At 39.9% G+C, this 22,739-nt stretch overlaps 1 protein-coding gene across 1 annotated transcript in view; it reads left to right on the top strand.

Annotated features, from left to right (window-relative positions):
• The window catches only part of MSRA (methionine sulfoxide reductase A), a 291,015-nt gene that overhangs the window by 92,784 nt on the left and 175,492 nt on the right, over positions 1–22,739 (top strand). The window contains exon 3 of the mRNA XM_065681883.1: positions 22,640–22,708. Within this exon, the coding sequence (XP_065537955.1) occupies positions 22,640–22,708 (69 nt within the window). The remainder of the gene's footprint in view (positions 1–22,639; positions 22,709–22,739) is intronic.

Here is a 22,739-nt window from a genome sequence, read left to right as displayed (position 1 = left end):
TCAATCAACTGAACATTTGTAGGAAGCAAATTCAAAAGTGAAGTGAACATGGTAAAAGCAAATTAATTCCAAATGTGAATGATTTTCATTAGAAAATGCTTTCACATTATTGCCAGTAAGAATTCATTCAGCTCTACGTTGGAAGGATTAAGATAAAATTTTTTGTTTCACTTTGGGGAAAGCAGTGAAATTGAAGTAAAGAAAAAAGAATAGTATATTCATAGTAAGTGTTATAAAAATTTAAGTTTCCTGTGATTTATTTGAGCCATACACTTGACCATCCTCGTTCTGGATGAACCACTTCAGAGGTCCTAATCCCACAGAGGACACTAGTACTCTCATAATTGTGTTATTATCTTACATTAGCCAACCTGGTAAATGATTAGCTATATGTATGTATTTTAATATTCCACACATAACTTAGATTTCCAATTTTCAAATACGAAATAAAGTTCAGCAGTAACCTTAATAAAGACAGCAATTATGTTTTCATTATTCCCTCACTGCTTGTTAAATTTGGTCTAGAGTGTTTTGTGGATCCAGAGCAATAAACAGTTTGAAAGGTATTACAAAGTGTTGAGAAAAACATAATTATTGTTATTGGAAATGTTCAAGATTTTAATGTGAGAATGTCAGAGAAACTTAATTATAGTTTTTTTCCACTGAATAACTTGATATTTTGGAGCTCTGATAATGTCTTATAGAGCCTTTCATCCGTGGGCGTTATCAATGAGTCTTCAATAGTCAGTAGCAGGCGAAAGTTGTCACCTGAATTTGGCAGCATCTCAACCCTATTCCATCTACATTTGTACAAAGACAAAGATTACTTCTCAAAATTAGGCACCATAACTTCCAGGCTCATGTCTTTCTGCAAATTGCTTGATGTGAAAGTTTGCATATGGCTCTGTCTAAATGGACTTCTGTTATCTTCTTGGAAAGCTAGTTGAACCTCATCATATCTATTTACTGGAGCAGTCTTAAACAGCAGCGCTCAGATTCCTCCAGCATAACACCTAAAAAACCTCCACAACCTTGAGGCAACATCTATACTAGTGAACTAAGCAGAGCTGTGGCCTGTTCACTGAGTTTGAGGCCAGTAGGGTGGTTTGGCCACCTTCATGCTATTAAATTTTCTTATCTTCCAAAACATCACATACTTGCCAGGAATATACCTTGACTTGCTCTAACTCCTGAACCTTTCTGGGAATTGCCTAGGAGAGTGCTAGAGAAGGTTCACCATGAAACTGTACCAAAGACCATGTAGCTGGGTAGAGCTTTGTGTCCAGCCCATGTGCCTCTGCCACTCTTGATTTATTACTACAAGCAAAGCCTGAAGAGTCAATAATCTTGTGTCATTTCGTACTGTCCAGGTGCATTCATGAAAAAGCGTCACGCAGGGGAGTCAACTGGTATTTGGGTTGGCACTCAGGAGAAAAGCCCAAACCCAATGTGGTCACACAGACTGTATAACTGGCACAGATTTGTAGGTGACCAAGAAGCAGGTTCTTTAGGTTAGGTGATTGAATGTGCACCAATTCTTTTAAAATCGAATTATTTTTCTTGAATGCTAGTTGAAATAATACACAGGAGTCAGATTTTTGAAAGATCTTAAAATATTAAGTGCTGAGCTCTTCTGAAAATCTGCCATCAGTTCAATAGGAGCTATTGAATAATTCTGAAAATCACTCCTTGATTATGTAGTACCATAAACTGCAGATGGTCATAATCTGTGCAGCAATAAAAAAACAGTGCAAAATTGGAGTCACATTTGCAACACTATTTCAGCAATATAAAGATAAAAATACTGTAGGACTGCTGTGTTTTTCTGCAAACGAGGCATTATAAACTCAGGATACTTGATGTTATATTTACTTCTTGCAAATCAAGACACATTAAAGTACTAAAACCATCATTATGTTTTGTCATTTTATGAAGGGGAAAAATGTTTAAAAAATCCATATCCATCTTATCTACCAAAATCTGCTTTGTCTACCATGAAATCACAAACATTACCGTGTGTTACTCATAAAATTGTACGAGTAGTGACTGCGAAAATTATAAAGCAGGATTTCTCAGCAATTCTCTTTTGTTTCACGGTTTAATCAAGGGGGGAATACTGTGGGCAGCCACTGGAGTAGAAGATACACAGATATAGGACATTTCAGAAGCAATAAGAGCTAAGCAAACTCATTCAGGAAGGAAGAGATGAAAACCAGGCAATATTCCCACATCTCTCATTCATTCCAACCTGTAAAACTATTGAATATGAGTGAATTGTAAAGGGGTGATAGTGATTCCATGAGTTGTACGTCAGACCGTAACCATGTAGCACAAGCCTAACCTGAGCTAAGGATGAGAGCTTGAGGTGATTTATATGTAACACAGCCATAATGGATAAATTCATTACACCCCAATTTATTCTATTACAATGTAAGCCCAATGTCAGTTAGTTTCAGTGTATAACAGATCTGAAGATTCAAATTCTGTTGTTAAGATCGTTCAGAGCAAATGAAGACTGGAAAGGATTCTGTACTTCTAAAAGATGTACTTTAATAATTAGAGTTAATTAGTTAATAGAAAGAGGAGGAAATTTTTAGAAAATTGATTCTGTATTCAAAGGAATGTGTTGTGCATTTCAGTAACATATACTTTATATTTCTTGGTTGGAAGAAAGGTTCGATTCATGTTAGGTAGGGAGAGTAGATTTACTGTTAATTCTGGAATTGTGTCTAATAACAGAATAAATACTGAGGTACAACTAACGCTGCCATAATAACACAGTCTGCCCTTCCTGTGCTTGATGTGTTTGTTTTTTCCCTCACAGGGGTGACATTCTTTGGAAATACAAGATTCCCTAGAAAAAATATTTTGAAATTATGTTTTACAGTGGGGATGACAAATCACTTCTTTGTAAATAGTGAAAATGTTAAATGCATTTGGCAGAAATGCACATGCTCACAGTATAGGTGTTGCTATCTGAGCTAGTCACCGCTGGCTTTGTAACAGTCATGGGGGAGATGAATGTCCTCAAGGTCTGATTTGAATATTTTAGATGACTGCTGTAGGATGTGATGAATCATGTTAGAATTACCAGCCTATATCACTACATCTTTATTTGTTTATATCTCTTGCTATAATGCATTAAAATGTTCATTTTGATGATTTGCAGAATAAATTCTAGCTTTCAGCTGAAATTTGTTGGGATTTGTAGGGCTATTCATAGAAACTTCAGCATAAAGAAGCTAACCAGCGTAAAGAAGATAACTGTAACATAAAGGAGCTAAAATCTCACAATTTTTTTCATCCACAATCAAGAGAAAGACAGTGGGAGAGAACTTCATTCAGAAGGCAGTCCAAAGCTGAAACCTAAGTTTAGGTTATCAATTGCTCTCTTCAATGCCCTAGCTCCCTCTTGATCATATAGAAGTAGTTAGTGTGTTTAACATTGGGGAATATATCTCTTATGCCTGCCCAAATAACCGCCAGGCCCAGTTTCTATCTTTTCAAAGGGAGAAATCCTTCCGTAGGATCTCTCAAACAGGAGGGTGAACTTGCCACGCCTGCCTCGGGTCCGCCGAGCAACGGCATAGAGCAGGCTGTTTGTGCTCCCTCCTCCCTGGCTGCAGGGTGCTCTTTCCAGCCACATACCTCCCCACAGAGCTGGGATCTTCGCCTCTTTGTTTCATCTTGTTCTTTGGACGTTTCAGGGAGCAGCCTGTCCCTCCTGGTGCTCTCTTGTCCACGGCAGATGCCTCTTATAATAAAGTCAGCTTTGCTGATTATACTCCCAATTGCCCTGTAAGCGTAAATTTTCCCCGGCCTAAAGCATGATACAGCAATGCCAGTAAAGAAATATTAGTGTTTTCAGTGGAGTTTAGAAGCAAACCTCTAGCTGTACTGCTGTTTGACTTAGCAATAATACCCTCCTCAGTCAGTATTTTGGTATATTCTACAGTTCTCTTTAATTTTAGTATTAACATAGGTTACCAATAAGTAACTATATGGATAAAATCCGTTAAACTTTTCTACAACTTTCCTGATGTATTTACACGTGTAATATCCTTTCTAATCAAGCCCTCTTTTTTTGCCTGTATAGCTTTGTCAGTCGACATCCTTCCTCATCCACTCTGCCTCCTTCCTTCATAGCTCTGAGACATGACCCCTGCTATTCTGTTTCTGGATTTCCTCTAAGGTTTCAGTACCAATTACATCTAATTGTTCCAGATTCGGTAGTTGTTTAATGGCGTGTACAGTCTTTTTGTTCCGCTGTCATGGAAGCCTGGCTTCCTCTCCCACAAAAGTCAATGCTGGAGAGCCTAGATGTAGGGTAGGTTGATTTCAGAAGCGAATAAAGCCTGATCAGCAAGGTAGAATCAAATTCACTTTGTTTCCATACTTTACAGCTGATCCACTTTCTCTGCTTTGTCTACAGCCTTGTTCAGGAGATCTCTCCAATGACAATCACTAGACAAACAAGTTTCTTTGTGCAAGTGTCCAACATAAGACTTAATATTAGATGCTCTTGTCTAATGCTTTTTGAGGGTTTAAGTCCACTTCTTAGCCTGAGTGTGGCTTTGAGATGACAGTCATCTGGGAATGGTTAGAGGAATTTTAAAAATGAAACTTTAGTCTGTCAGAGGCCAGGTTTCAAAGCAGAGATACTTAAAGATGCAGTGAAACTCATGTTAAGATGCCATGTTGACAGCAAGCAAGGCTGCAACCGAGGTAACAACAGTTCAGTGCCTAACCCTGTCACCCTGTGAGAACTGTGTGCATTATGCTTAAGTTTTCTGAATGGTAAATGCATCTTCATTCATTTCATATCCTCTTGCATCTCATCAACAATGACTGATGCGCTTGAGAAGGTACAAAATGTGAACTGGAAGTTTGCTGTGAAGCACCTATTCATGAATGATCTTTTCACTGTGGGTATGGTTTTGTAGAGGTCAGTGGCTAGTTTGGTGTTCAATTGTCACTAGTTTTAGTAAAGGAACATAGTCTGAGCCTAGGATCCTAGGGTTATTTATTTGACACAAAAGTGAAAAAAAAAAGTATGAAATATTTTATGATATATTTCTAGATACTAAGAAATAGTATCAGCCTTAAACCGCAGTAGCTGTTCAAGACCAAGTTGTAGCAACTTTTTATAACTGGGGTAACTACTTCCTGTTTCACTTCAAAAATTGTCTTTTTAGAATCCTTTTCCCATCCACTCCAGACATAATGAAAGAAGCAATATCATTATGTATTTCACAAAAAGGACAAGCCCTTTGCATGAAATATACTTAGGGCTGAAGTACATTTCTGAAGCTTTGAGTGAGATGCATCATAGAATAGAATCATAGAATCATAGAATAGTTAGGGTTGGAAAGGACCTTAAGATCATCCAGTTCCAACCCCCCTGCCATGGGCAGGGACACCTCACACTAAACCATCTCACCCAAGGCTTCATTCAGCCTGGTCTTGAACACTGCCAGGGATGGAGCATTTGCAGCCTCCCTGGGCAACCTATTCCAGTGCCTCACCACCCTAACAGGAAAGAATTTCTTCCTTTTATCCAATCTAAACTTCCTCTGTTTTAAGTTTTAACCCGTTACCCCTTGTCCAGTCACTACAGTCCCTGATGAAGAGTCCCTCCCCAGCATCCATCCTTTTAAGGAGGTAGTTAATTGATGACTGTGCTCTTTGAGGTGAGTTGACCCTGGCTGGATGCCGGGTACCCCCCAGAGCCACTCCCCTCCTCAGCTGGATAAGGGAGAAAAAGTATAATGGCAAGCTTATGGGTTGGGCTGCAGTTCTTCATGAATGACTCTAGCGTGGGTCCCCTGTGGGGTCAGCAGTCCTGCCGGCAAACCTGCTCCAGCGTGTGGTCCTCTCTCCATGGGGCCAAAGGTCCTCCCAGTACCCTGCTCCAACGTGGGCTTCCCATGGGGTCACGGGCTCCTTCAGCATCCTCCTGCTTGGTGTGGGGTCCTCTCAGGCTGCAGGTGGATACCTGCTCCACCGTGGACCTCCATGGGCTGCATCACGGGCTGCAGGGGAATCTGCACCAGTGCCTGGGGCACCTCCTCCCCTCCTTCTACACTGACCTGAGCTGCTGCTCTGACATGTTCTCACTACTGTCTCCAGGTGAAGTTGCTGGGTTTTGTTATTTCTCCCCCCAACCCCCTTCTTAAATACGATATCCCAGAGGTGCTGCTACCATCACTATGGGCTCAGTCCTGGCCAGTGGTGGGTCTGTTTTGGAGCCAGCTGGCATTGGCTCCATGAGACACAGGGGAAGCTTCTGGCAGCTTCTCAGAAGCCACCCCTGTAGACCCCCCCACCAAAACCTCACCACACGAATCCAATACAGTGATTTATAACTCTGTTCTTAGCTTTTTTCCCATCAGATTATGAGCTTCCTTGAGTAGCAAAATCCCAATTCCCTTTCTTTGAAAAAGAAAAGCCAGTTGGATGAACCTTGGCATTCCCTGATCCTGTCTTTGCTGTGCCGATGGGGGATATTACCAGAAAAAGGCTGATGTTTGGCTGAAACAGACTGTGAGGGGAGGCCTGGACCCGTCAAGCTTAGCTGAGCATTAGGTCTGGTCATTTATCACTGTCAGATGGGTGAGAGGGGGAAGAAGCACTGGACCGTTCCTGCTCATCTGCTGACTGACAGCTGACTGAAGCCTAATGCAACCTCCAGGCAGATAATCTGCCATCAAGGGGGAATGTGTCGGAGAGAGATACTCTATCACAGGCTGCACGCTGCTTCTTGCTCAAAGCTACTGACATCTTCACAAGGCAAAAAGAAATGTCAGTTGTGCTTTAAGGGACTGCGGTGTATTGTAAAGCTTCGCTAAAACTGTGCTGTACCTCATTTCCCTGGCTTCGTGTAGATCCATTTTTTGAGAAGAACAGATTAATGGTGTAGTGGAGACATGCAGTCAGGCACAGAAATGGTAATATGATGACAATGTTCAGATGAGAAAAAACAGTGTTTGTTTCACCTATCAATTTAATTCACAGGGCTGCAGATACGCTGCAAAGCAGCGTAGTTATTTTGAAATAGCAAATCGCACCCTGCCAAGCATAGGCCTCTGAGGAAGCCTACATATATAAGGAACGTAGTTTCAAAAATATCTTGTGAGGGAAAACTGAAATTAAAGCAAGAAAAATCTACTAAGTAAGGATTAATACTATTTCCTGCAGTGTTTTGTGTAACAAATAATTCCTTTAGGTGCTAATTTAGAGCAAGATAGGCTCCCAAACTGGTGTGAGACTATCCTACGTTCAAAAATTCTTGTTCTACCACCTGATGAAAAATTCTGCATCTTTAATTTCATCAATCTTAAAGCTTATTGTTTTCAATTTGCTATTATTTTTATTAACAGTATCTAATTTTGCTGTTCATTACAAATCATATGTATTAACTTAACTGTGGAACATTTTAATTGAGCACTGCTGGAGATTTTCCAATAAATTAACATTACATACTTCAAACAGATGTCTGAATTAGACATTGTTATAAGACATTGTAATTAATAGAAGTATTACTCAAAATAAAATCTCAGGGCCTTAGAAAAATTAAATTGTAGGTGGTGGAGTGATGTCAAGTCATTAATAGAGAGTGACTGTTGAATTCCCTCTATTGGGTTTTATTAGGCCAATAAGCACCCTTTTCCAAATAGCTGGATAGGGATTTGAACAGACACTTTGGTATAAGGGCCATGGAACATGTTTTACCAGTGATATTGTGAAGTTCTTTAACCTGTCATTGTGTTATTTGTGTAATATGTGTAGTAATACCTTTCTGGGATGTTGTAAAGTTTTAATATCATGTGTCAGATTTTTTGGCATACAGAAATGACAATAGGACAGGTTGTTCTAGCTTGGATCTTCAAAATTAGTAATTTTTTTTTAATTGCTGTGGAGAACAAATACAAAGTTGGTATAAAAGAGGACATTTATGGAAAGAAGAATCCTTTCTTCAACAAAGGAAGTTTCAATGAGTACACAGAGATACTTTCAGCAAAGTAGCAACGAGTAGACAGAGAAAAGTATGAATGTCACTTTTCTTTGGTATTGCTTCTCTAACTGAATGAAAGCAGTCTGGTTGGAATTAATTTGGCCCAATATAGCTAAGTTAATCTGAGCTAGCCACTACAAAATCCTTCATATTAATTTGGGGAAAACAGTCACCTGCAGGATAAGATTCATCTCTTCTGTGTGTGGATGCCTAAAAGTAGATTAAATGCTCAATACTCATATTTTCCCCCATTAGTCCAGGTGCTTTGTGTGACCCAGCTTTTCTGGGTCAAGGTCTTCTATACTGTATTTCTGAAAAAGCCAAAGAAATTGCACGTAGAGCAATCTCATCACCTTGAATGGCATGTTTCACTGCAATATTAAAATACTGTAGTATTAGTCAAAGAAGTCAACTCTGGAGAAGCACTATTTCTATATGAGTTGCTCTGCAGGAAAAAAAATGTTTGGTTTATACCTCTGTGTGTGTAATTAAGGGCTTGTAAAACCATTGCTCTACTATTTATCTACAAATTCATGGCCAGCCATGAGTTTCAAAGGGATTTTCCCACTTTGAACATGTATGTAAATAACCAGCAAAAATTATCTTGAGTCTAATTTTTAGAAGCTATGAACATAAAAAATCAATAACAGCTCATCAGTGTTAAGATACCCAGTTTCAACTGGCACAAGACTGAGCCGCTCTGAGGCTAAGCCCTCAGAAAGTGAGCATCCTAAATCAAAAGTCATATTTAGATGGTTATTTATATAGATATTAATGTGTGAAAGGAAATTATAAAAAGGCAACCTACTCAAAAGCAGTTTGGGAGATTTTACCATTGGGTCTGCACTGTTTTCTGTACCTAGCTTTTCTTTGCATAGGCTAGCCTAGAATTTGGCATTTATGTTGCTGATTCACAGGCAAGGAGATTTTGAGCCAAGCAGTGCCAGAAACCACACCAACAGAGATGATATCCCCAGCAGCAGTCTCTGTTAGAGAAGCTGAGGGCATCTGTTCCCGGAGTCTGGCTATTATAAGAGTTTATTTCTCCTGTGAATCTTCTCCTCTTCCCTCAGGCCACGGTCCCTGACCTTTTTGACAGTTGGGTTTTTTTTCCCCGTTTTTGCCTGAAGAAAGATGAGGGTGCAAGCTCTTCTTCCATAATAAGAAACCAGTACTATTCCTGGAGCTACTTTGCATCTCTCTGTGCTTCATTGCAGAATTTCTGCCTAGAGCTTTGTGCTAGTTTTCATTTTTCATGGTGTACACATGATGTCCCAGTTGAGTATCCAGTGCATGTTTTATTCATGTGCTTTACACCCCTTCTTTGAGATCATTAATAAACCCACTAAATAAACCCAGGTTTAACAATCCTCTTTGCCACACCCCACTGGACATCTCCTCCCAACTCGGTTACACTATGTTTATCATTGTCCTTTGTTCGGATCTCTTGGTTTTCCAGCCTGTCTGATAGTATTCTTACCCAAGCTCGTTTAGATAATGGTTTCAAGTGGAGTTTTGAACGGCATTGTCTCCAATTCTGAAATAGAGTCCAGTTTTATCAGCTTCATTCAGTTCCCCCACTAACAACCCGATGCTACTGACACTGCCTGAAAAACAGTAACGGTAGAGGCTGCATGGGTAGTTTGTGTTATGTGGATAACTCGATACCACACTCTGCTCGAGGTTTAGGGCTTTTTCACATGATGATACAGAACTGACAGACAGCTGAAATCTCTGCAGGTCAGCATACCCAACTGAACATTCCATACAAGGAGACTAAACTAGTCAGGCTTTTCATGTATATTTTCATAACTAGAGGAAGTTTAAGGAGGAGATAAAGAGGTAGCTCTAGTTTTATCCCCCCTGGATATAAGGGGAAGTACTACAGAAATTATGAGGAAATTTGTTAAGAAGTGTAAAGAGTGATGGCTGGCATCTCTGAGGGATTAGAGATGAAACATGACATTCAGCTTGTGCATGGAAGAGGGGTGGCAGTGTAGTCTCAGTTTGGAGAGCCTTGAAAGTAGACAAGGAATTCCTGCTTGGTGCAATAGAAAAGCAATTTGAAAAGGAGAGTGACATTGTCAAACTGATGGACTAGAACAGTGTTCTTTGCAGCGATATTCTTAGGGAATTTTAGTGCTCCAGGGAGCCTTTCTCAAGTCCCAAGGAAAGCATATTTTAGCAATCAAGGTGGGAGGTAATGAGGACCTAGACTAAAGGTTTATATGTATACGTAGATAGCGGAGCCATATTGTAGAGTTATTAGGAAGATAAAATCTTCACTATTTGAACACTGTGTATCATCTTAGAAGGAGAAATTATATTTGTATTTCTTGTTTAATTTTTAACTTTAGAATTTCAATGTTCTCCATCTTTTAATCTCCCAACAGGCAGGTTAAAAAGCCTAGGTTTGAAAAATGAGATTTTCATGTTATGTCGTAACTCCATGAATTGGGTTTCTGGGAAGTGAAATGATGTGACAATCCCCAAAATACTACAAGAGTTGACTACCATGTGTATCTAATATGTTTCTGTCTATGTTACCTGTCTGAGCTGGGTGAACATTGTATTGATTAGTGGTCTATTACTGCAGCACAGCGATAAAACTGCTTGTGAGGTAGATTTCCTTCCAGCAACCACTCTAGGTAGGATCGTTATAGAAGCATAGAATCTTTTAGGCTGGTGTTGTTATTTTCCTCTGCTCTTGTGTCCTTTCCTACCTTGATCATATGTTTTACTGTTAACATTTGTCCTGGTTCACAACCCATAATCTCTGTTGGTGTCAAGGCCCTATTTTAATAAATATGTGTGTACACACAGGTACATGTAATGCTCCCACTGAACAGATCATAAATCTCAATGATATTACTGCAGGTGATATAGGTGGAATTTATCTGTGTTTGTCACTAGTTTCCCTATAATCAGTGCTCAGAAATTGACATTTTTAAACATGATTCATATTATCCCGAAGAAAGCATCCAAAATATGTGAGATGAATCACCATAGAAGTGTCTGGTTCTTTTGAGAGTACAGAAGGATCCAAGGCTGAATACTCAGATGTAAATACCAATTGTAGATGACTAAAGCCAGTGGTGTGAATCTCAATTTAAGCATATTTAATTTAATTTCCATGTGTCTACTCGAAAACTCAATAGATAAACACCTGGCCTATAGAATCAGAAAATATATCAAGCAGCACCTGTGGGTACAGTCAGGTTGTGAGCACTCTTATGTATCTAGGTCTCATGTACTTTCTGTATGTGGAAGTCACATAGTCACAGAATTGTAAAATCATTTAGATTGGAAAGGACCTGCAAAGTAATCGGGTACAACCATTAACCCAGCACTTCCAAGCCCACCACTAAACTGTGTGTCCAGGTACCACATATACATGCCTCTTAAATACCTCCATGGATGGGTGACTCCACCACTGCCCTGGGCAGCCTGTTCAGTGCTTGACATCCCTTTCCATGAATAAATGTTTCCTAACATCCAATCTAAACCTCCCCTGGTGCAACTTGAGGCCATTTCCTCTTGTCCTATTGCTTGTTACACGGGAGAAGAGACTGACCCCACCTCCCTACAACCTCCTGTAGCTGCAGAAAATGATAGGATCTCCCCTGGACCTCCTTTTCTTCAGGCTAAACAACCCCTGTTCCTTCAACCACTCAGTGGTACATGGCTTTGTGTCCTTGAAAGCAATAAGTCTGTTATTGTAGCTTCTAGGATACTTTCCTCTTATACATTCAATATATTCCTGATCCTCATATTTTACTCCTACCTCCCATCATTCTATAGCCTGTTTTCCCTTTTGCATATGCAGTCTCCTCTGACTTTGCAGCCTGTATGTTCATGCTGCACAGCCTGCTTCCCTTGTGGTCTGTAGCTGTGAGACAAGCTGCTGCCTATCAGCACAGTCACACAGCCACAGGCGCAGCTGTTTAGCCACTAATCTGCAAACCCCGGTAGATTGGAATTTTCAAAGTAGCTATTTCTCCTCCTCTGCATCTCCACTGCCTTCTTCTAAGAAATGACTTCATTTTCCTTTTCAGTAGCCAATTTTCCTGTCGTTCCCGTTGGTACATTTCCCAGCAAAAACTGCAGAAAAAAATCAGTGTGCGATAATCTCGCCTTTGTTCATTAAACAGAACCTATGCTTTTTGAGGATTCCATGTGTTTTGGAGTCTGAACTGACACACTGTGCTAGGATGCATCACATTTTGCAGCATCAATCAGTTTCTGTGTAGTAATCTGTTTGATAGAATGGATGCAGCAGAACACACTGTGTCACATTGTGAGACATCATTTCCAGAATACATTACAAAACTGTTTTCAGCTACCACTCTTTCCTGACCTATTTTAGAAAGTGAAGCTATTTATTTTTTCAACAAAATTTGTAATTAATGTTTTCCATGGAATGATACCATGCTTTGTTAATAATAGCCGGGAGCCACCGTGTGAGAACAATAACACAATACTACAAATAGTTGTAGGCAGTAAATTACCATTATGTAGTTGACCTCTCTTTTTAATTCGTAATGAGCTGACAGCTGATCTCTAATCACTGATGGAGGATGGAAGTAGAGAAATGGGAGGTGAAAGAGACCCAATAGATCACGTACACCATCTCTCTCTGCCAATGCAGAGAACCAAAATAACATGTCAGAGTTGGAAACAGAAATGGCTGGGTTCAGGGAGCAATGTCCCTTTGCTGAAAATATCCTTTGGGAGACAAAGGGATTTGAAACGTAACACTTTGGATTTCATCTGATACAACATTAGATTTGCTTATTACACAGGAGCTTGCAGAACTGACAGTTCTGCTCATTGAACTGGACCTGAAAATAAAGAAGAGCTTCTATTTCATCAACAGCTATGAAGAATTCATGGACAAAGTTCTGCCATAAATTGCACATCTAATGCCACTATTAGCTCCATAGAGGCCTGAAGTAGAGCAGCCCTCACCCTCTAAGAGCAAGCCCTGGTGAAGCTATGCTTTCATGGATTTTTCCATTGAGTAGCTTTTTGAAATCCTAAAAGTGATGAAGAGAGGCTCCACTTTCAGGGACAGGGATGAATGTTTGGGTTTAGACAGTTGTCCTGGGTTCAGCAAGAGCAGTCATTTTTCTCCTTCTTAGTAGCTGGTGCAGAGCTGTGTTTTGACTTTCGGGCTGGGAACAGAGCTGATAACACAAATGTTTTAGTCTGACCAAGGACTTTGTGAACCTCATGCTCTGCCAGGGAGGAGGGAAAGCCGGGAGGAAGCAGAGACAGGACACCTGACCCAAGCTAGCCAAAGAGGTATTCCATACCACAGCACGTCATGCCCAGGATGTAACAGAGAGTTACCCAGAAGGGCTAGTGCACTGCAGGGTTGGACGAGGTATCGGTCAGTGCTCGGTTGGGGTGGGGGGGGGGGTTGAGTTATCGGTCGGCTGGTGTTGAAGTGTTGTATTCTTCCCCCTTGTTATTTCCCTTATCATTATCATCATTGGTGGTAGCAGCAGTGATTTGTGTTATACCTTAGTTACTAAACTGTTCTTATCTCAACCTGTGGGAGTTGCATTCTTTTCAATTCTCCTCTCTGTCCCTCCAGGAGTAGAGGGAGGGAGAGAAGGGGGGGAGTGAGTGGACGAGCTGTGTGGCTGGGTTTAAACCACGACAACAGTTCAGGTTGGAAATGAAGGGATTTAGATAATTGGGTAATTCCTATTCTTTTTGCAGGACTACCTGCAAACTTTCTCCCCTCTGTCCTTCCCAGATCATTGTGCAAACATCTCAAAAGCATTTTTTGAGATCCAGGAGATCTTGGGAAAAGGGACAGATATTAATAAGGGGAAAGATTTCCCCTCTCTTTGAAGAAATAAGGATCTGGTTCAATAGTAATGACTGGAACAATCCTATCCTTGTACAATTTCTAAAATCTTCATATATAACATAATTTAACTCATGCATAACTCCTTTGCAAAGGGGTCCAGTGTAAACCTCTTGACTCAATGGGAGGGTCCCCCTTACCCTTTGACCTTCAGTGAGTTATTTTAGCTTGATTCCACTTTGATTTTCCTTTATATATTCCATTAGACATGAGCTATTGACCAAGTTGGAGACTAAGACTAGATCCAGCCACACCTGTGCTCCGTCAGGAGTTTAGAAAGCAAGGGAGCGTATTCTGAACCTCGTGACTCAGTGGGAGGGTCTCCCTTACCCTTTGTGCTTTCTGTCACTGTATCAATCATCTTTAGCTCAATTTTACCTCTATTTTCTTTTATATGCTTCATCCATGTAATAAATAACAGCATGAACTTTGCCATTGAATTTTGTTAAGTTGTACCTTTATAAATCATATTAAAACTACTCTTACTAATACCTTTGACAGTCATTCTTCAAGTGACCCTAAAACACTCGTATCACAACAGACATACACATCAGATACCATATTAGACAACTATTTCCTTTTTTTAAGGAAGTATCTTCTGGGCTATGAAATAGGTAGATGGTGAAAAGTTTTGCATTTATGCATTTGTCTGACAGAACTATCAGGCTTACTCTTTGAATAACTGACAAAGCAATCCAAATAACTGTTTTGATCAAACTATCAGCCATGCTTACTGAGAATGATAGGACAAAAAAGGAAAGGTTCTGGCTCTGTGACAGTTATGCTTTCAAACCAGAATTTAGTCGGATTGAGTTAAAATTGAATGAATCAATTGTTAAAAGATTTATAAGAGATTTAGCAATTACAAAAAAAAATATAATGGTTACTGTTAAAAGTTTAAGAGGGGTAAAGTAGAGTGAAAATAAAATTAAACCTTCTTAGGTTTAAAAAATCAAGCCTCAAGGTTTGTATTTAGGTATATAAAAGATTGACCTGCTTTTCAAAAGTACTGGCTAGTTGTGGCTTTCAGTGAAGTTAACAGAAATTCTGTAAGGCCAGAAGTTTTCAGAATCAGGTAATTTTCTCAGGTGCCTCATTTTAGGCACAAGTACAGTAAAGCTCCATACTGAAATGGAGCTCTGTTTTGAAGATATTGAGGAAGTATTTTACTTGGAAATGTGAATAATACAGTTTTTACTGTCTTTTAATTCCACAGGCCATGTAGCCTAATGGAATTGTTCGTACATATTATAGCAGTGTTGGTTCACTGGTAATAAATTAAGTGCTGCTTGTAGACTTCAGTGGACTTCAATAGAGTACTGTAGAGGATATCATTATTTGAAAAAATGAACAGGTATTTGGTTCATCCTGTGTTGACATGTACTGCTTAAATTAAATGGTTAAATTAAAAAGAATATATTTGTTTGGAAGATACTGGCAAGTAAGGCTGATTTTGCTTCCTTTGAGCTGAGTTTTCATGGGTCACCTGTGTTGAACTTTTACGCAAGGGCAGTCAGCTCCTTATTTTTACTATTTAATCTTCTTTAGCTTAGGATTTCTTCTCTTTGATGACACATACAGCCCTTTTACTCATTACATGTTAAATGGTAACCCTGCACTGCCAAACTTACACCAATTTTTTCTAAATGTCATGGTCTTTCACTGGAAATAAAAATGAGATAATTTCTTGTTTACAGGACAGAAAAGAAACCCACTGGCCTTCAATTATGTACTGTATATTGGTGGTGCACAGCAGTAAAAAGTGTTATATGAAAAAACAGTGGGGGATGATCAGGCCTGATAGCGCCTGTATCTCACAGTGGGTTACCAATCATGCCATGAGGAGCTTTCACTGAATGTCTTACTTCTCACAAAGCACTTCAGTTGTCTTGTGCTGCGGGTTAAATTTGCTGCTACATTGGTTTCCCGGCTGCTGATAATTCTGTCTTCTCCTAAAGTAGTAAACTTTCTTGGCCATCAGAGGAGCAATGAACCTGATGTCTTCACATGGTAGCATTCATTCTACTGTGGTCTTTCTGGGGCGTACTAACTCCAACACTGAAGTTAAATTTGGGCATTCACTGAATTTTTAAATTACAGAACATAGCAGCTGTGGGTTACAGTGAAATGCCATCAGTCTGTCTTCATGTTATGAGTTTTCAAATAGCGTCTGTCATCCTAGTTTTCATTATTTTGCTTTAGAGAGGTGGAGTTGTGACTGTGGATGACATACTCCTCCACAGCCAAAATTTAGGAAGCATTTAAATAACTTGCTTATTCAATGCTGAACATTTTCTTCACCCCTCTTTATTAAGATGAAAACAGTCTTTTTCACACAGCCCTGGCTCTAAGTTTTATGCCCTTTATTGCCTCCAAAGCTTTGTTAACATATTATATAAATACATTATTTAAATATTTTATAAATATAATGTAAATATTATATGCACATGCCATACACAGCTAGCACTTTGCAAAGTGAGCTGTGTTTTTCTGTTTCTTTGGTGCCCATCTTGCAACTCTTATGATATATATATTATGACTTATATGCCATGTTTGGAAATAATAATTACCAAGTTATTTTTAGAACTGTTTACAAAATACTTATATCCCCATACGTGCTTTCTCTGTTATCTGTATGGTATTTCCAGGCTCTCAGTGTTCTAGCTACATCGACGGTTGCTGTAACCAGAGGAGAAAAAACCTCTACCATGGTGGTGTGATGGAAAACGTAGGAAAAGGAGTCTGAGGCAAAAAATTAAGGAGAAAGGAGTCATTCAGGCAGTAGCTGATTTGCTTTAGAAATTTCCTCCCTCACCTCATCATTGCTTATCCCTCTTCCTCCTCCTCTCCCCATGTACCCATCATGTTTGTGCTGGTACGAGATGGAGTAGGCTCATGCTAATCAGTTAATCAGCTATTTTCAATTCAATTCCTGTCTGTGCTTACCACAGAAAATTAACAGTCCTTGTGTATAAATATGACCCCTACTCCTGGATTAATTTGATTATGTGAGAATCTCAGTTTTCATTTAAAAATAATAACTTTCTGGCTGCTCTGATAAAACAAGTTTGGATATGTAGTCTAAATATTCCCTAATGGTTTCAAAATCAAAAGATAAATATGAAGAACATATGAATCTCTTAATAATAAAAAATAAATATCCTCAAATCTTTACTCTGATTGCTTGAGATTGAATATTTTGAGACCAGAACGTTTCCGATTTTGAGTCAGTGCTGGATCAGCATTCTCTGAAAGGCAAATCTTTCTTAAGCAGCTTAATTTGGGTCCACAAATAGAGAACTCATGTTCATTAATGACTGTGGGTATCTTAACCTAGAGTTTCCCTCGGATATTGTCACTTATGCAAAATGCCCTGTGTAGGCTTGCTGCACTGCTGATTTCATTTTGGTACGACTTCCATTTCATCCGTTCTACTGTGAGAGGGGATTTTGCCTATGAGTGACTAGCTGCTCTACATTAGAGCAGTGCTTTGATTTTGCACATGTAAAAAAGAAGCACAAACTTCAGCCTCTAATCATTGCAAGTTTGATTCTCTTAAAGGTCTGATAAGTGCTATAACTTTTGTAGCAATGGCTTTATTAGGAATCTAGCTTAACGGCAGTGAATTTTTATTTAACTGAACTTTAAATTTCTTCGGGCCTTATGGCCCGGGGAACAGTAAATCTGTTTAGAACCAAAGTCAGGCTAGTTTGAAAGGAGGTATTTTTTATAAAACTTCCTCATTGGAACATCTTCTGTTATTAAATTTATCTATTACACATGTGATACCACAGACATACATAGAACTGTGAAGATAAATGAGTGTATACTAATAAATTAAAATGTGCCAGGGAACAGGTCCAGGCACTGGAAGTTGATTGTCTGTGTGGGTAAATTGCTAGGATAGGATCTAACATGATTTCATCTGGGTTAATTAACACTCTCAAATAGTTTCTAGATATGACTTGTTTATTTTAATAGTTTACTAGTGCAGAAACAGCCTGATCCATGTGTGGACAGAACTTTACTTAAGTTAGTGAATCTTTAGCAAAGGGCAATTGTAGCACTATGTTAGAAACTGTTGTGGGATAAGCTGCAGAGACTGAATAATGTGAAGAAAAATTGAGGACCTGTTTAGCAACTTCTGATTATCTTCCCATATATTATGCTGTTTCACAGATACAGAGGATCTGTGAAGGATTATTTCTATAAAAAACACCAAGAGTCTAAGGAGGGCAGGCTAGGCACTGCACCAGTCTAAAGCAGACTTTGCCTGAAGCTAAAGTTGAATGTTAGGACCTCTAGGATATGTGCTGCTTTCAGCGCATACTAGTTCTGTTCAGCAGGGAGCAAAGTATGTTGCAGATATCTCTCAGGCTTAGTTTGAAAAATGATAGAGAGTTTTTGCAGTTGAGGATGGAGCAACTTTCGGCAGTTTTCAGAGGAAGTCCCCTGTTGTTTGTGAATTAACATTCCTGAAAATGCTGCCAGCTTGAATATCAGTAAAACAGAAATAAAAAAATCATTCCTTACCAATTGGCTTTCTGTTGAAACCCTGAGGATCAAGAAGATGAAGAAACCTCATAGACATCCATGTCCTCCCAGTTTCCGAATGGCTGAATACTGTTGTAGTACACTGCAGGATTAACCCTGTGAAATGTGGGGGGTTTTTTTGCCATTAGGAAGCTGAAGTTAATTTCTTATAGTTCTTTTAACAGTGTTCCCTGATAATCTTTGCATGCCTCTGTAACATCAGGTTATATATTACTTTTTGTAAGCCCTTGTCTCTGGAATGATGGTGAGCTTGGAAGAGTAATTTGTTGTTTCTGTTGGCAAGTTACAGGGAAAGTCCTCCTAATTTTCTGGGGCTACTCAATCCAATTAGTCTGTGAGAATTAAAGCTTATGATTTCACAAGAAAAACTGTTCCGTAAAAAGCCCCAAAGTGCAGTGTTCTTTGAATATTGCAGTTGCTTAGACACTCTTCATACTTCTGTGTTGATACTTTCATCCTAAGGTTGGATGTAGGTTTTGTGAAAGTCCTTTTTTTTTGCCGTTTAGTGTATTTAGGCAAGGTGCAGGGAATACTAGAAAAATGGTGAAACAAAGTATGTATGACAAGAAAATGAATTATCTGGATGTGATCTTCAAAACAAAAGTATAAAGACATTGGAAGACAACTTGAGAACTCTGAAAGTATTACTTTCATTCAAGCCTGTCTTACCTCTAAAAGTTTAATTTTAATATATTGAAAGCCTCACCATTTGAAATGATAACTATTTCGTACATCATATATGTCATTCACTCTTTAAATGAAGGCAGATATCTGGAATAGGGCAGGGTTAGTTGATTTGAACTTGCATGATGTTTCATAATTTTTCTGACTGTTCACTCATCTCAGATGGCTGTAGATCATGTTAGTAATACAAGCTATAGCTAATGAGGTTAAAACCTTGTATGGCACTGATCCTATTACTCCCACTCTGGAACCTCCCAACAATTTCCTTCCTAAAACCCCTCTCTTGGCTTGTGAGGTGTGAACATTCAATCTTCCCGAATGCAAACAATTGACTCCATGGCACTTCCTGCTCCAGTGGCAGATAACCTTGATTTTCCTTCTCATTGACTGTTGATAAATGTTTGATGCCAGCTGGGATTAGTACTGTGCTATGCCTCCCTGCTAATGAAAAATATTGCTTTCAGAGAACTCACAAGGCAGTCCCATGTTCTTAATTTGACCTGGTTTATTCCTCACCAGTTTCTGTTCAACAGGAAATAAAATAATGCACATGCTGAGAAAACCTCTTGGTTTTCTCCCTGGAAAGTATTTTGTGTACAGAAACCTGTATTTTGAGTTCAGGCAATTTTCTTTCTGCTATTGTTGAAATAAATCTTAGTGATCAAGAAATGAATGCAGTCATGCCAGTGGAAATGATTGGAAATACTCTGTTGTGCATCTGTATATTTTATTTTATTTGGAGGTTGTAGAGCTCTTTTCCAGGTTATAAATACAACCCTTCAAGGTTATATGCACAACCGTGATTATACAATAGTGATAAGCCTATATTATCACATTTTCTTTATGCTGAGGAAAGTACACTGGGATGAAAAAGAAGTGCATTGGGATGTGAAGAATGTATTATTTAGTTTGGAAGCTGAGCAGCTTCTAGTCCTTGGGAGCCATCTTGTCATGGAAGGAGTAAACCCAGGCTTCTACTACTTTACTGGATAGAAATAATCCTTATGAGCACCAGCAATGCCAGAATATTGCATTTCCCTGTAAGCCTTGTATTCCTTAAGACTGATAGTCTCATTCTTGATTTGCATTTTATGCAATGCTTTGCATAGGTGTTCTGTCTTATGTCCTCCTGTATGTTTGTGCGAGGATGTATAACTTAGTCTTAAGCCTCAGCTCATGACAGCTGTAGCTCATCCATTTGCTTCAGCAGACCAGAAGATTTCCCAGAGCCCAGGTGCTCTGTAGAAAAGACAGTATTTCACCTGAGAGTAGGTAGACATGGTGGTAGGAAAAGGACTGTTTAACTAAACTTCAAATGGGACAACTTTTCAATTTCCATGAAAATAGTGGGTGATATTTTGCTAATTTTGTGTCATGCCTCAAATCACAGAATCACAGAATCACAGAATCCCAAGGGTTGGAAGGGACCTAAAAAGATCATCTAGTCCAACCCCCCTGCAAGAGCAGGGTAACCTACAGTACATCACACAGGAACTTGTCCAGGCGGGCCTTGAATATCTCCAGTGTAGGAGACTCCACAACCCCCCTGGGCAACCTGTTCCAGTGCTCTGTCACTCTTACAGTAAAGAAGTTCTTCCTGATGTTAACGTGGAACTTCCTATGTTCCAGTTTACACCATTGCCCCTTGTCCTATCACTGGATATCACTGAAAAAAGCCTAGCTCCATCATCCTGACACCTACCCTTCACATATTTGTAAACATTGATGAGGTCACCCCTCAGTCTCCTCTTTTGCAAGCTAAAGAGACCCAACTCCCTCAGCCTCTCCTCATAAGGGAGATGTTCCACTCCCTTAATCATCTTTGTGGCTCTGCGCTGGACTCCTTCAAGCAATTCCCTGTCCTTCTTGAACAGAGGGGCCCAGAACTGGACGCAATATTCCAGATGCGGCCTCACCAAGGCTGAGTAGAGGGGGAGGAGAACCTCTCTTGACCTACTAACCACTCCCTTTCTAATGCACCCTAAGATGCCATTTGCCTTCTTGGCCACAAGAGCACATTGCTGGCTCATGGTCATCCTCCTATCCACCAGGACCCCCAGGTCCCTTTCCCCTTCACTACTTTCCAGCAGGTCACCCCCCAACCTGTACTGGTACATGGGGTTGTTCTTCCCCAGATGCAAGACTCTACACTTGCCCTTGTTAAATTTCATCAAGTTTCTCCCCGCCCAACTCTCCAGCCTGTCCAGGTCTCGCTGAATGGCAGCACAGCCTTCTGGTGTGTCAGCCACTCCTCCCAGTTTTGTGTCATCAGCAAACTTGCTGAGGGTGCACTCAGTTCCCTCATCCAGGTCATTGATGAAAATATTAAACAGCACCGGTCCCAGCACCGACCCCTGAGGAACTCCACTAGTCACAGACCTCCAGCTAGATTCTGCGCCATTGACCACAACTCTCTGCCTTCTTCCTTTCAACCAGTTCTCGATCCACCTCACTACTTGATCGTCAAGCCCACACTTCCTTAGCTTATCTATGAGGATGCTGTGGGAGACAGTATCAAATGCCTTACTGAGATCAAGAAAAACTACATCTACCGCTCTACCATCATCCCTCCACCTAGTCACTTCCTCATAGAAGGCTAAAAGGTTGGTCATACATGACTTCCCCCTCATAAAACCATGTTGGCTGTTCTTAATGACCCCCTCATCCTTGATATGCCTAGTGATGGAGTCAAGAATAAGTTGTTCCATCATCTTTCCAGGGATGGAGGTAAGGCTGACTGGTCTATGGAAGAAATCTATCCAAAACATAGAGGAATTGTCCTATGGGGAAAACATTTCCATTGCAGAAACCTGGTCGAACATGGAAGGTGCTGGGGCTGCTGACTCCAAGTCACTGAGGGCTATTGCAGGATGGATTTTGTTTTGCATTTTGTGCTCCTCTCCCCTTCTTCATTAAACATTGGTTAATGGAAGAGCAGTTATGTTTGATCTGTTACCGTGGTTTCTGATGGCGACAGTTATTTAACAGTTTTAAAACAGTCTGAGGAGTCACGGCTGTAAATGACAAACTCTGTCATGAGTGGATATGGCATTACAGTGTGTTGGTTAAATATTAATTTCAGCTAACAGATTGCTGGTTGTATTGGGTGTAAATGTCCAGGTTTTGGTAGTGGGAGGGTTGCAGGGGTGTCCTCTTTGAGGAAGAGGCCGGGGTTGCCCTGTGTCAGGCCCAACTGGATACAGCCAGTTCTGGCAAAACCTATGTAATAAAGGGCAAAACATGGCACAGCAGTGAGGAATGGGGAAAAAATGTGAGAAACAGCCTATGAGCCTGAAGGTCAGCCAGGAAGGTGATCTGGGAAAAATGGGAGCGGCTGGTAAGGTGCTGTCTCTGTTTCCTACTATTCACTATTCACACTATAGTGAACTGTACAGGTCGGCTTTCAAAAATCGGACTTAAGGTTTCAATAGAACTGTAAGAAAAAAACCCGGTTGGTGTATGCAAAGCGTATATTCTGTTACATTTTTACTTTTTTTTCCCCCTTCTAGATAAACATCATGTCAATGGAAACAGAACGGTAGAACCTTTCCCAGAGGGAACACAGATGGCTTTATTTGGTAAGACATCAGTTTTAAAATAAAAGCTCTA

Source organism: Lathamus discolor, chromosome 5 (genome assembly GCF_037157495.1).
Source record: "Lathamus discolor isolate bLatDis1 chromosome 5, bLatDis1.hap1, whole genome shotgun sequence".
Taxonomy (NCBI): Eukaryota; Metazoa; Chordata; class Aves; order Psittaciformes; family Psittacidae; genus Lathamus; species Lathamus discolor.
This window is presented reverse-complemented; position numbering and strand designations above follow the sequence as displayed.